We start from the raw sequence: 15369 nt of genomic DNA, 5'->3' as shown, positions 1-15369 counted from the left end.
TGTCTCAGAGTAGAAGGGATCTAGAATAAGTTTTTCCTTTCAGATCAGAATAACTAAGAAGAGCTGATCTTTAGATCAGCATTCCGGCTCTGAGAAGCATTAGGAATATGGGCCCAGATTGGAAGGCAAATGGAGCACCAACATGTTGCTGTAACCGAGTGAGTTCCATCTCATCCTCTCTCTGTACACAACCCTTGGCACCGAAGTCAACCGTGCTGACAGACTCAATGAGAAATAGTTGCCGTGAGATCTCGGCGCGGGTGACATCACCCCATGACGGCTACCAATTCCAGACTGCTAGTTCCACACCCACTACACTCACTCCCTATTAGTCTGCTACAGCCGATTTGTAATCTTGAGTCACGGCACCATTGTGACAGAGTGAGTTTTGTCCCCACCTGGGGGGGCAAACTCTGCGTTGCCTTTGGACTGGGCTGAAATGACATTACTCTTGTTGTTTGTTTTTTGTTTTTACTTCATGTAAAAATGTGACAACTATATCTTTCCCCTTTCTCTCCCTCGCTATCATTAAGTGTCCACTTTTATATCACTTTTATAACACGTTAATATCATGTGATGTCACTGTATACTGTAAGTTACTTTTGGATAAGTGTCTACGCCGTCTAGTATTATCTATCTAGTATTATCGACATGTTTATATCCGCCTTGTTTTGACGTTTTACATAGGTGTGGTACATTTAAATTCATTAAAGAAAACATATGAAAAGGCATGGCTTTGAGTCAGACTGTGCATTTTTATGACTATCATATATATTGTATACAGAGAGGGAAACTGCAGGCTGAGGCAACGGGTTCCCAAGGACAGAAAAGAAGAGGCAGAAAGAGGAAAGAGAGAAGAGGACGTGGTGTCAGAAATGAGAAGACCGAGGCAAAGGGTGTGAAAAGAGAGCACTCACCTGAGACTGAGTGAGTGTCAGCTGTGGAACAGACGTATTCAAAATCAGGCCTCAAGGTCTGCAGTGCTGCTGGTTTTCTTTTCTCCCAGGTAGTAAATTGACTTATTAATATAATTGATTGATCAGAGAATACAGTCACCTAGTGTACAGAGAGGACTGAATCGGTCGCTGATTCGAGGGGTATTAGGGGAAGGATGAAAAACAGATTTGAATGTCGCTACAGTGGTGGCTACGCTGCAGGAAGTGAAATCGAAAGCAAGCTATAATATATTGAGGGATAATTCACTTACATTTTTTTATTCGTTTTTCTCTACCAAGCTAAATTATTTAACGTCATTGGCAGATAATTTTGCTTATTTTAAATTTAAAAAATGCTTAATACAAGATATGGTCCTGTGTGGCTCAGTTGGGTAGAGCATGGTGCTTGTGGGTTCAATACCCACGGGGGACCCATATGAAAAACATAAAAAATCTGAACAAGTATGCACTCACAACTGTAAGTCTCGCTGGATAAGAGCGTCTGCTAAAAATGTAAATGTTATTAAGGTAAAAAAAATATTGAAATGAGATAAATTACTTCTATTATGCCTTTTTTCTGGTTAACATAAGCCAAATTATTGGCCAAAGACGTTATATAATTTAGCTTATCACTCAATATAAGACATTATGGCTTGCTTAGATTTCACTTTTTGCACTGTAGGATCTTGGCAGTGAACTTACCCATTGAAAATCCTACCTGACTTTCATTTTGGTCTGTCCTCAGGGAAGATGCTGAACCATCATATAAAGAACTTTGGACCTCTGTCAATGAAAGGACCTCTGTCAATGAAAGGACCTCTGTCAATGATTCTGGTAAGGAGTGTTCCTTAGTGTTTAGAACACTGAACGTCGAGCTCCTCGTGCAGAACTTCTGAAATAAAGAACAAAACTGTAAATGACAGCATTAAAGATGCGGAGAAAATGGTTCCTATACCTAAACGTCCATGCTATTCATGCCTAGTGCTTATCATACCCATGCGAGTTCAGTAAACACTTTCCCTGCATCTTACAGGGAGCTCCAAAAGTATTGGGACAGTGACACAGTTTTTGAATTTATTTTTGTCTCTGTACTCCAGCATTTTGGATTTGAAATGGTACAGTGGTACCACTATGAGGTTAAAGTGTAGAGTGTCCGCTTTAATTAGAGTTTTTTTTTTAATCAATCTATATCGATTGAACAATTTAGAAATTACAACTTTTTTTTGTACATAGTGCCCCATTTTAGGGGACCAAAAGTATTGGGACAGATTCACTAATGTGTATTAAAGTAGTAAAAAGTGAAGTATTTGGTCCCATATTCAGAGCACGCAATCACTACATCAAGCTTGTGACTACAAATCTGTTGGATACATTTTCTGTTTGTTTCAGTTGTGTTTCAGATTATTTTGTGCCCAATATAAATTAATGGTAAATAATGTATTGTGTCATTTTGGAGTCACTTTTATTGTAAATAAGAATATATGTTTCTAAAAACGTCTACATTAATGTGGATGTTCCAATGATTACGGATAATCCTGAATGAAGTGAGAAAGTGACAGAGGCACAAATATAATACCCCAAAGACATGCTAGCCTCTCACCATTACAATAACAGGGGAGGTTAGCATTTTTTTTGGGGGGGGGGGGGGGGGGGGAGGCGGGAGCTGGCGGGAGCTGGCGGGAGCTGGTGAGTCCAGCTGTGTATTGACAGGCACGTTCAACTATAGTTTTCCTTCACAGAAAATATATTAGTGCATCACATTTGGCAGAAAATAGCTTCATTTTCATCGGATGACAACAGAAGTGCACCGCTATTTGGTTTGCAGCCATATGAGTAAATGAGCTTACAATGAAAAAGCATTTTTTTGCAAAAACGATGCATGGCCGTCATATTTCTAATGTTTATCACAGAAAGAATGTAGCCAGCTACATTTCCTAAAGTTAATCTCGCATTTTACCAGAGAAAAGTACCAGAGAAAAATAGCTACACATCAGTCAGAGTGCTGTCTGCTGATAGAATACCCGTTCGTGAATTCTCATCTCAAATGGACTGAAATTACAATAAGAAGCATTTTAGATCTGATTTACAAACACAGCAAGAGATTTCTTATGCGTTCTTGTTTTCCTGCGTGAAATATTTAGAATTCTGCATTAACGTGACCCCTAAGTTTAACTTGCTAGTTATCGAAGTAAGTTACTGAATTAAGGGCAAATCATATTGTGTAAGATTTCTGCAGTGTTTGAGAAGTCAAAGCTCTTTGTACAGTTGCCACTGCGATCTTTTGATTTCCTTGCATTTTTTCTCCTCTCCATTCATGGCCAGTCTACTCCTCCCCCATCTTCACCAAGCAGAGCAGGCAGGCCTATTGCCCTAGAGACTCCAGACTCCATACAGACACAGTGTGTACACATGCTGCTTCAGAGACAGTTCTTCCTTCAGACAAGCATGTTCATTTGCGCAATGTCTCTCGTTTGCTCTCATCATATTTAGCTAGCAGCCTCCATGGACATTTGCTATTACTTGTGCTAATTTTGTTAGCATTCTGGTAACAGACGCCCAATGGTCTTTTTAGCATGCTTTGGCGCCCCCTTGTGTACTAAACCGGTAATAATATAAATCCCAGGATGAGAGAAGGATGGTATGACCAGTGGCGGATTTAGGCATAGGCGACATGGGCAGCAGCCCAGGGCAGCATCTTGCCGGTGGCGGTATGGGGCGCCCGCACCATAAAAAAATAATACAAAAAAAATATATATATATATATATATATATATATATATATATATACATTTGCACAGTCGGTTTTCTATCGCTCATTTGTACGTCAATGATGTCATGTCACCGTGTGGGACTGTGGGTCAATTAACCTTGTCGGAGTGGGTGCCCCAATTCTAGTTTGAGAGCTAGGCAGGCTACTGCCTGGGAAGGTCTCCCACTCAGAAGTACGAGATGGGGAGGGAGGTGGGGGTAGGTTGACCTCAGGTCTCCCCAGTGAGAGCCGGAGGTTGGGGGAGCGGGGGGGAATCTATCAAATAGTGCACCTCTAACTTTGTACAGTACTAACACAATTAGTTGTGCAATTTAGTTTGTGTGTTTCGTGTTTGAAGTGCAATAGTGTAATAATCAGGCTCTCTTCTTTATAAGTGTGTTATTCTATTTGTGTGATGTAGGATTTGTGCAATTTAGTTTCATTTGTGTGTTTTTTGTTAGCAATAGGGTAATGGGGTAATAATTCTTTTTTTTTTTTGTATTTATATACTACAATTTGTTTCTATTTGTCTTTGTTACTTCTTTTTGATATTTATATTGTTTTAAATGATTTATTATTTATTTGTGTTGTTCCAAATGTCGTAATAAAAATGACAGTTAGTGCAGAATGGTGCTTTATGTTTTTGTTGGGGTGGCTGACGGGGGGGGCTCGCCCAGGGAGCCATACAAGCTAGAACCACCACTGGGTATGACGATGTGGACATCTGGATACTGCCCCAACCCTAGTAGCATCCACATTAATGTAGAAGTGTTCAGAAACATATTCCATTGTTATTTACAATAAAATAGACTCCAAAATGACACAATACATGATTTACCATTCATTTCAATTGGGCACGAAATAATCTGAAACACTTCCCAAAACAAACAGCAAATGCATGTATAAACTCAATGTGTGTTATGAACATGGGACCAAATACTTAACTTTTTAATACTTTAATACACATATAAGTGAATTTGTCCCAATACTTTTGGTCCCTTAAAATAGGACTGTGTACAAAAAGTGCTGTAATTTCTAAACGGTTCAACCAATAAGGATGAAAATACCCTCAAATTAAAGCGGGCAGTCTGCACTTTAACCTCATAGTCGTTGTATCATTTCATATCCAAAGTGCTGGAGTACAGAACCAAAACAACAACAAAATTGTCACTGTCCCAATACTTTTGGAGCTCACTGATGTTTTTTTGAGGAATTTTCTGCATCGCTTCACTTTATACTATTCGTACCTGCATTGAGATGTGTTCAAATGTGTTATATTCTATTGTTATGAAGCACTGGATCTGTCTTGTTTTCCGACTGAGTTCATGTCAATTTTTAGACGTTTTTCTTACCTCTTGATGTTTATTTGAGGAAAGTTCAGTATCCCTTCACTGTATTAAGCTTCAAGCACTAAGCTGTTCTCTTTGACTTCGTTTGAGTTCATGCCAATATGGAGATGTCTTGCTCACTTCTCTCTTTTCAACACTAGGTGGAGTCCGTCCTTCTCCTCAGTGTCCATCATCTCATAAAAATGAGGAGGAATTCCAACAGCCCATACAGAACTTTCACTCAGAGGAGCACAGTGGTCATATGGCAGAAGGGCAGAACAGAAAAGAACGCTCAGAGAGTGTACCTCAGGACTCTCTAACTCCTGAGCCATCCAACAGCTCTCACAAAAGAAGCCAACGCGTCAAAGCATGCTCTTTCTGTGGCAAGACTTTCACTGACACACTGGGCTTGACAAGACACATGCGATCTCACATTGAGCAGATGTCACATCAATGCACCCAGTGTGGGCAAGACTTTGAATTCAGTGAGGACTTAGAGGAACACCAGAAGAGTAGCTGTGAGGAGAAGAAGACTGAGGGTGGAGGGAACAATAACGAGAACGGCGAGGACAATGGGGATGACTACTGTGGAGAAAGTGTCCAGCAAAAAACTGAATTGAAAAAAAATAGTGATCTGCAAGGAGACCTAAAACAACATGTGAAAGGAGACACGCAAGACTGCTCCATAAAGTGCCATGTGTGCGGGAAAATAACTACTCGTATGCTGGGTTTGCGAAGGCACCTTCTACTTCACTTCAACGATGGAGCATACAAGTGCTCTGCGTGTCCAAAGACTTTCATATCAAATGCTGATTTGAGATCGCACCTGAGATCAAAAAGATCTTGCAGGGAGAAATGTTCTGATGATGTAATTACTACCGGGCTCCACCTCAAATCTGTCCCTGGTGAGTACAAGTGTCCTTACTGTGGGGACACTTTCCAGCTCCCACATGATCAGAAAGGGCACACAAAAGACTGTTCCAGAAAGTGCCATGTGTGTGGGAAAACTACTGCTCGAATGCTGGATATGCGAAGGCACATGTTAAAGCACAACAACAATGGCCCCATCAAGTGCCCGGTGTGTCCAAGGACGTTTATATTTCATACTGATTTGAAGACGCACCTGAAAATAAAAATACTTTGTCGGCAGAAATGTTCTGATGTGATGGCGAAGGAGTTACTGTCTTCCGTAGATGGTAGATCTAGTAGTTTTTTTGAAACAGGTGTCATGACAAGGTGCCAACAACCAAGCTCGAGCAACACAGGTGGGCCTTCAAGGATCGGGCCTGTGTTGGGCTTGAAGAGCTTTGAAGAGTTCTTTGAAGAGCTCTCTCATGACTCCGATATCAGCATGAGCAGCAATGTTAACCTGAATAGCCTCCATGAAGACTACAGTCAGGAGGTCAGTCAATACCAACCCATGAAGGAGATTGATCAATCCAACCCGGGTGAATACAAGTGTCCTCACTGTGGGGACACTTTCCAGTTCCCACATGATCTGAAAGGACACACAAAAGACTGTTCCAGAAAGTGCCATGTTTGTGGGAAAACAACTTCGAAGACATGTGACATGCGAAGGCACATGTTAAAACACTACGATGGCCCCATCAAGTGCCCGGTGTGTCCGAAGAGTTTTATGTTCCATACTGATTTGAAGAAGCACCTGAAAACGAAAAGACTTTGTAGGGAGAAATGTTCTGATGTGTTGGTAAAGGAACTACTGTCTACAGTCGATGGTAGATGTAGGAAAAACGTCAGTGAAACAGGAGTCATGGCAAGGTGCCAACAATCAAACAGTTTGAAGAGCTATGAAGAGTTTTTTGAAGAGCTCCCTCGTGACTCAGATAAGAGCATGAGTAGTGGTGTGAACCTCTATAGCCTCCACGAAGACTACAGTGATGAGATCAGTCAATACCAACCCATGAAGGATGTTGACCTGAATAGCCTCCGCAAAGACTACTGTGATGAGATCAGTCAATGCCAACACATTAAGGACATTGACGCAGATGAGGACGATAAGTCTTTGGAAGATTCAGGGGGGAATGAGATGCCCAATTGTCACACCCTGGACGAGAGGGGCTGTGACTAAACTCAGTCAGTATCATAGATCAGACGACACCACCCTATGTTTACACTAAGAATAGGGAGCTCTGAAGAACAGTTCTACCATTAGACAACACCGGTTCTTTTAGTTTGGGTTTAAGTAGAAGAACATGGAAGAGTGGTCAATCTCAGTTTCCGTGAACCACATTAGCGTAAGCTTTTGTTCGGCACAAGATGGAGGATACACCCTAAAACAAGTAACACCATCACATAACAAAAACAGGTGTCAGTTCAGGTGGAAGTAAAGCATTGCAACAAGGTGATACTTCTCTTAGTAAAACCAAAGCTTCCCGAAGGAGCTCTGCCAAAGCTTCAACACAAACACAGCTTCCCTCGCACCTGCACCTCCCCCAAGGCGGCCACACCCCAAACAGAAAGGGTTATAATGGGGCGGGGAAACACAGGGAGACATCTTTCATTTAATCACGGAGTTAACAAATACTAAATTAGGAGCACCTGGGCCAAAACATGCACAGTATAGGGCATTCGTCACACCTGTGACACAATGACAAAGAACCAAACTCGACCAAAGGCTTAACAGGGAAACACTGACCCAAGCACTCTCCAGGATTCAATCTGAGAGAAGAATGAGATACAGGTGATACCAACCTGGTCTCAGTATTTCGTATTATTCTTTATGTAAATTCGATACACCCCATATGTTACATTTCGAATGGTATTTACAGTTGAAGTCGGAAGTTTACATACACTTAGGTTGCAGTCATTAAAACTAGTTTTTCAACCACTCCATAATTTCTTGTTAACAAACTATAGTTTTGGCAAGTAGGTTAGGACATCTACTTTGTGCATGACACAAGTAATTTTTCCAACAATGGTTTACAGAGACAGATTATTTCACTTATAATTCACTCTATTACAATTCCAGTGGGTCAGAAGTTTACACACACTAAGTTGACTGTGCCTTTAAACAGCTTGGAAAATTCCAGAAAATGATGTCATGGCTTTAGAAGCTTCTGATAGGCTAATTGACATAATTTGTGTCAATTGAAGGTGTACCTGTGAATGTATTTCAAGGCCTACCTTCAAACCCAGTGCCTCTTTGCTTGACATCATGGGAAAATCAAAAGAAATCAGCCAAGATAAAATTGTAGACCTCCACAAGTCTGGTTCATGTTTGGGAGCAATTTCCAAATGCCTGAAGGTACCACGTTCATCTGTACAAACAATAGTGAATGAATGTACTTTGGTGCGAAAAGTGCAAATCAATCACAGAACAACAGGAAAGGACCTTGTGTAGATGCTGGAGGAAACGGGTACAAAAGTATCTATATCCACAGTAAAACGAGTCCTATATCGACATAACCTGAAAGGCCGCTCAACAACGAAGAAGCCACTGCTCCAAAATTGCCATAAAAAAGCCAGACTACGGTTTGCAACCGCACATGGGGACAAAGTTCGTACTTTTTGGAGAAATGTCCTCTGGTCCGATGAAACAAAAATAGAACTGTTTGGCCATAATGACCATTGTTATGTTTGGAGGAAAAAGGGGTAGGCTTGCAAGCCGAAGAACACTATCCCAACTATGAAGCATAACATCCCAACCGTGAAGCACAGGGGTGGCAGCATCATGTTGTGGGGGTGTTTTGCTGCAGGAGGGACTGGTGCACTTCACACAAAAAAAATAGCATCATGAGAAAGGAAAATTACGTGGATACATTGAAGCAACATCTCAAGATATCAGTCAGGAAGTTAAAGCTTGGTCGCAAATGGGTCTTCCAAATGGACAATGACCCCAAGCATACTTCCAAAGTTGTGGCAAAATGGCTTAAGGACAACAAAGTCAAGGTATTGGAGTGGCCATCACAAAGCCCTAACCTCAATCCTATAGAAAATTTGTGGGCAGAACTGAAAAGGCGTGTGCAAGCAAGGAAGCCTACAAACCTAACTCAGTTTCACCAGCTCTGTCAGAAGGAATGGGCCGAAATTCAGCCAACTTATTGTGGGAAGCTTGTGGAAGGCTACCCAAAACGTTTGACCCTAGTTAAACATTTTAAAAGGCAATGCTACCAAATACTAATTGAGTGTATGTAAACTTCTGACCCACTGGGAATGTGATGAAAGAAATCAAATCTGAAAAAAATAATTCTCTCTACTATTATTCTGACACTTCACATTCTTAAAATAAAGAGGTGATCCTAACTGACCTAAGACAGTGACTTTTTACTAGGATTATATGTCAGGAATTGTGAAAAACTGTATGGCTGAGGTGTATGTAAACTTCCGACTTCAACTGTATTTGTGAATGTCCGTCATCCATTTCATATGATATGTTACAAATAACAATTTGTATATGTTATGGATTTGCAAACCTTAAAATATATGTAACAAATTTGCAAAATGTACAATATGTTACGAATTTGCAAAACAGATGATATTTTACGAATTCCAATTTGTTGTGGCTGCCATTAGCTAGGTGGCTAATGCTAATGTTTGCTAGCTGGAAAACGTTAGCTAGGCTAGGGTTTAGGTTTAGGAGTAAGGTTAAAGGGTTACGTTTAGGGTTAGCTAACATGCAAAGTAGCTAAAAAGTAGTCAGTAGATGAAAAGTTGGCAAAATGCAAAACTTATCCATGATGATATTCAAACATGCAATCTTTGGGTTGCTAGACGTTTGCGTTATACGCCCATCCAACCACCCTCCTTCCATTTTTTTCTTCAAGTAATCTTCTATCTTACGTAACCATGCCAAAACCTTAATTTCAGGGTCACAGATGTACATTTAGTATGTTATGTCTAGTCTATGAGACCAGGCTGCTGATACCAGTAACTACGGTAGTAGTAGTTAGTAACTAAAGGCACAATCATTTGAGTTTGACATATTTTTTTTTTTTACAGAAACAACTTCCCTATATGTCTTTGTTCTTTTGTAGATGTTGTTATAGTATAGGTTAGGTAGTTTAGTTGTAGGAACACAACATAAAAAGGGGGGGGGGGTAAGTAAAGTAAAGTTTGGAAAAATTCTGGAAATACATAGTCGTGGCTATGTGAGTTAAAAAAAAATATTTTCGTTTTTGGAGGATGTGTTATGGGGAAGGTGTTTGTTATTTAATTAAGTAAGCATGAACACACCTGGACACTACACTGGCATTTCCACACTCCATCCCCAGGGGGCAGCAGCAACTGGGTCCAGGTGCTGAGCAAGGCTTTGATAAGCCCACAGGTGCAGGTAATCAGGAGGCTAGTAGCCTGCCATTTTTTGTTTGAGTTACCTTTTTCCATTTGGGCATGCCTTATTGTACTATCGTTTTTGTATATATTTATTTTGTCACCATGAACTGGACAAGTCAAGAATCAGCTTGGGCTGCCGACCCAAGGAATCATTACTGAGCTGGACCAAGGTAAGGTTGCTGTCTCTAGGGGGCACATGCAAACAACACAGTTTGCATACTCTTACTTATTACATAAATGCACACATTACATCAGGTTACAGATTATTTAGCTAGGCCTAGGAGCCCTAGACATAATGAGTGTAGCAAAGTCAGTAGGGTAGTTAATTGGTTTCATAATATAATTGGAGCTTGTCCAGGCATAAATGTTGGCATTTGGGTGCTTATGTGGGGCAGGTGTTAAGTCTGGGGGGATTTGAACCGGTTTGGTATTGTGGTGGTGCATTTGTTGAGAAAGTTTGTAGCAAGTGTTTGTGTCGAGCTCGCATGCTAGGAGAGGTTTCCAGCAGCACTAGTGTGGTTTTCAGTTTGTTAGTTAGCAAGATAGCTGATATTATTGGTCAACAAAACACTTTGGGCTGTCAGCCAAGAGGTTAGTCCAATTGTTTCCAGCTGGTATTCGTTATCTACTGTAGGGCTGGTGAGTGTTTTGCCAGAACATTTTCTGTTGAGTTAATTACTAGTTAATTCCCATGTTTTTCTGTGGTAAACTGTTGAATATTTGCCTGTTGAAAACCACAACTTCCTACTAAGTCCCACTGTTTGTGCTGCTTGATTTGATTTCTCTCTAAAAACTCCGCTTTGAGCTCACAAAAAATGGAATTTAAATAATTGAATCAGTTTTTTAAAACTGAAAATAAACCAACATTTCGGCTAATCCCTCAGCACTAGTGTACATATTGGTATCTTAGTTAAGGACGTTTTATTAAAATAAAGATTAAAAGTTTGAAAAAATTCAGGAAAATAGATAGGGGTAACTGAGGTTTTATTTTCTTGTTGGGGCAGGTGTTCTGGAATATGTTTGGTAGTTAATAAGTAAGTAGGCCAAGGACCTCTGGACATCATGAGTGTAGCAAAATCAGTAGGCTAGTTAATCGTTCGTAACAATGTGTAGGAATAGGAATAGGGCTGAAGCTCTCCTAAACCTGGGCCCCCTATTCTCAAGAGTAGGAGTGTTGATCTATGATCAGTTTTGCCTTTCAGATCATAATAAATCAAATAGGGAGGACCTAATCCTAGATCAGCACTCATCCTCTAAGATAAACTTTAGAAGGCAAATGAAGCATCAAGATGTCGCTGTACAGAATTCCATCGCCACCCTCCCTCCGTACACAACACTTGGCTCTGAAGTCAACTGTACTGGCAGACTAAGCTTGTGACTGTGAGAAACAATTGACCTAAGATAATAATAATATCCATTTAGCAAATGCTTTTATCCAAAGCGACTTACTGAGGGTGACTTCACTGCATGATGGCTACTAGTTCCAGCCAGCTAGTTTCACAAACACTACATTCGCCTCCTAGTAGCCTGCTAGAGCCAACTGCAATCCAAGTTAGGGCAGAGTGAGTTCTGTGCCACCCGGAATGCAAACTCTTGGCTGGCTCTGGACTGAGCTGGTGACATTTGTTTTTACTTTGTCAAAATGTGACAACTATATCCCATCTTTTCCCCTTTCTCTGCCGCTCTTTATCATTATCCACTTTTATAACATGATTATAATACTTATTATGTATTGTCACTATACACTTTGGATAAAAGCTATGGGTTGCCACTGGACCGGGCTGAAGCGACTCTTGGTTGGCTCTCGACTGAGCTAAAGTGACATTCCTTTTTTTGTTTGTTTGTTTTTGTTTTTACTTTACGTCAAAATGTAACAACTATATATCTCTCCTTTCTCCTTTCTGTCCCTCTCTATATCATTATTATCCACTTTTATAGCATGTTTATAATACTCACATATTATGTCAAGTCACTGTACACTGTAAGTTACTTTGCAGAAAAGCATCTACGACTCTTGGAATTATCTACATGTGTGTACATCTTGTTTTCAAGTTCACATTGGTGTGATACATTTAATGTATTAAAGAAGAAAAATGAAAAAGCGTGGCTTTGGAGAGTGCATTTTTAGGACTAATATACATACAGTGCAGTGGAGGTCGGTGCCGTTTAAGATGAGGGAGGACCCTTCATATTCCATTCACCCAGTTCATTGTAATCTTCCCTAAACCCATCACGAGGTTGCTACAACCTAGCCTATGAATGAAAGTTTACAACGTGGGTGCACACAGGTCGAGAGAAAAATTTGAGGCGATGGACAGTGACACATGGACAGACTGTGACGCATTCAATACCGCCATGCAAACTCGTGCCTACATCTAGCTGATCTAGGGTGTAATCATTAGTCCAACAGTTGCAAACGAGAGTTTCTATTGGACAAATTCAGGTATGTTTATCCCCTTCCGTTTGCTTCTATTTAATAAACGTTTTTCAACAATCGGCGGAATGAATACATCCCTGATCACAGGTAAAAACAGTTTCCTTTCATAGCAGCCACGTATTCCGTCTCGCATCTACATGCTCTCCTCCTCTCACCTTTTCCCTTTGCTTGTGGACTTCAATGCACAACACATCAGCTGTATATGACCAGGCGAAAAAACCTTTCCAAGTTAAGTCATATCATAACCGCTACCCACAGCCTACATCATTGTCACCATATTAGCTAAAGTAATGTCATAGTCAATATAGCTAACAGAACTAACACGTTAGTAAACCCGTTATAAGCTCTATTTTCATCTCATCTGACCATAGCACCGCCTGAAGTTTGCTAAATGGCTTTGGCACTTGGTTTGGAACCAGTTCTATGATCAAATTACATGAAAATAGAGGTCTTTGGCCACACACACCAGCGGTGAGTTTGTCATTCAAAATAACAATGCATAGGCAGAAAATACCTCAACCCTACTGTAAAATATGGTGGTGGAGCTTTGATGTCATGGGGCTATTTTGCTACAACTGGTCCTGGGGCCCTTGCTAAGGTCAACAGCATCATGAACATTACCAAGTACCAGGACATTTAGCCAAAAACCTAGATGCCTCTGCCAGGAGGCTGAAAGTGGGCCGCAAGTGGATCTTCCAGCAAGACAACCCATGTCTACCTCAGATCAGCCTTTCAGAATAGTGCTAAAAACTAAATAAATGAACAAAAAATAACCCATATTAACATATGTAGCCTGCAAAACAAGGTTCATGAAATTGTCAATTTACTAACATCAGAATATTTTTACATTCTAGCCATCTCTGAAACACACATAATTATTTTAATGCAGTAGTAGCTACACATGGTTATAAAGGAAAGATAAAAATGCAAATGAAGGAGGTGTTTCTATATACACTGAACAAAAATATAAACACAACATGTAACAATTATAAAGATTTTACAGAGTTACAGTTCATATAAGGAAATCAGTCAACTGAAATACATACATTAGGCCCTAATCTATGGATTTCACATGATTTCACATGACTGGGAATAGATATCTTTTTTTAAAAAAAGTAGTGGTGTAGATCAGAAAAGCAGTCAGTATCTGGTGTGACCACCATTTTTCTCTGGTGAGTATGCAGGAAATGGAAGAACTGGGTGTGCAGACTATTTCAGCTTCCAGGAATTGTGTACAGATCCTTGTGACATGGGGCCGTGCATTATCATGCTGAAACATGAGGTGATGGCAGCGGATAAATGGTACGACAATGGGCCTCAGGATCTCATCTCGGTATCTCGGTGCATTCAAATTGCCTTCGATAAAATGCAATTGCGTTAGTTGTCTATGGCTTATGCCTGCCAATACCATAAACCCACCGACACCATAGGGCACTCTGTTCACAACGTTGACATCAGCAAACCCCTCGCCCACACGTCTGCCATCTGCCCGGTACAGTTGAAACCAGGATTAATCCGTGAAGAGCATACTTCTCCACTGTGCCAGTGGCCATCAAAGGTGAGCATTTGCACACTGAAGTCGGTTACGACACCGAACTGCGGTCAGGTCAAGACCCTGGTGAGGATTACAAGCATGCAGATGAGCTTCCCTGAGACAGTTTCTGACAGTTTGTGCAGAAATTCTTCAGTTGTGCAAACCTACAGTTTCATTAGCTGTCTGGGTGGCTGGTCTCAGACGATCCCTCAGGTTAAGAAGCCAGATGTGGAGGTCCTGGGCTGGCATGGTTACACATGGTCTGCGGTTGTGAGGCAGGTTCGACGTACTGCCAAATTCTCTAAAATGACGACGGAGGTAGCTTATGGTAGAAAAATTAACATTCAATTATCTGGCAACAGCTCTGGTGGACATTCCTGCAGTCAGCATAGCAATTACACGCTCCCTCAAAACTTGAGACATCTGTGGCATTGTGTTGTGTGACAACTGCACATTTTAGAGTGGCCTGTTTATTGTCCCCGGCACAAGGTGCAAGTGTGTAATGATCATGCTGTTTAATCAGCTTCTTCATTTGCCACACCTGTCAGGTGGATGGATTATCTTGGCAAAGGTGAAATGCTAACTAACAAGGATGTAATCAAATTTGTGCAGAACATTTGAGAGAAATAAGCTTTTTGTGCGTATGGAACATTTCTGCGATCTGTTATTACAGTTCATGAAACACGGGACCAAGACTTTACCTGTTCTTTTTTTCAGTGTATGTCCAGAGTCATATTCCTTTTAGGCTCAGAGACAATCTCTTCACATGATGGCTACAGGTTAATCTGCCTTACGTGAAGCCTATTCTCGTAGGAAGTTGCTAAAAGTCAGTATTTGGACTATATGTGTGAAATGTATGTGATCTCAACAGAGGTATATATTCTGGGTGACATAAAAATTGACTGGTTGTCATCAAGCTGTCCACTCAAAAAAAAAGCTTTAAGCTAAGGTTCTGCTTTTCTTTTCTTAGTCAACCTTGTGTTCTTTTTCTTTGTGTTCTTGAACGTAGCCCCGTCCTTTATTTTTGTTCATTGATTTCACTTGCGTTTGTTTCTCACCTGGTCTCATCAGCTCCCTATTTAGTTCAGTTCTTT

General features: G+C 40.7%; 1 protein-coding gene across 2 annotated transcripts in view; it reads left to right on the top strand.

Moving 5' to 3' along the window:
- The window catches only part of LOC110508459 (uncharacterized), a 30170-nt gene extending 17765 nt beyond the window's left edge, over window positions 1-12405 (top strand). The window contains exons 10-12 of one of the 2 annotated variants that reach the window (XM_021588986.3): window positions 785-927; window positions 1681-1769; window positions 5174-12405. In XM_021588986.3, the coding sequence (XP_021444661.3) occupies window positions 785-927; window positions 1681-1769; window positions 5174-7101 (2160 nt within the window). In that variant the 3' untranslated portion in view covers window positions 7102-12405. Of the gene's footprint in view, window positions 1-784; window positions 928-1680; window positions 1770-3257; window positions 4307-5173 lie in introns of those variants that run through there. The other variant, XM_021588987.3, reaches the window with a different exon arrangement.
- Window positions 12406-15369: the final 2964 nt, after the last annotated feature.

The sequence above is a fragment of the Oncorhynchus mykiss genome, chromosome 28 (genome assembly GCF_057628025.1).
Source record: "Oncorhynchus mykiss isolate SJ-2025 chromosome 28, ASM5762802v1, whole genome shotgun sequence".
Taxonomy (NCBI): Eukaryota; Metazoa; Chordata; class Actinopteri; order Salmoniformes; family Salmonidae; genus Oncorhynchus; species Oncorhynchus mykiss.
Note: the sequence above shows the minus strand (reverse complement) of the source record. Positions and strands in the feature narration are given on the sequence as shown.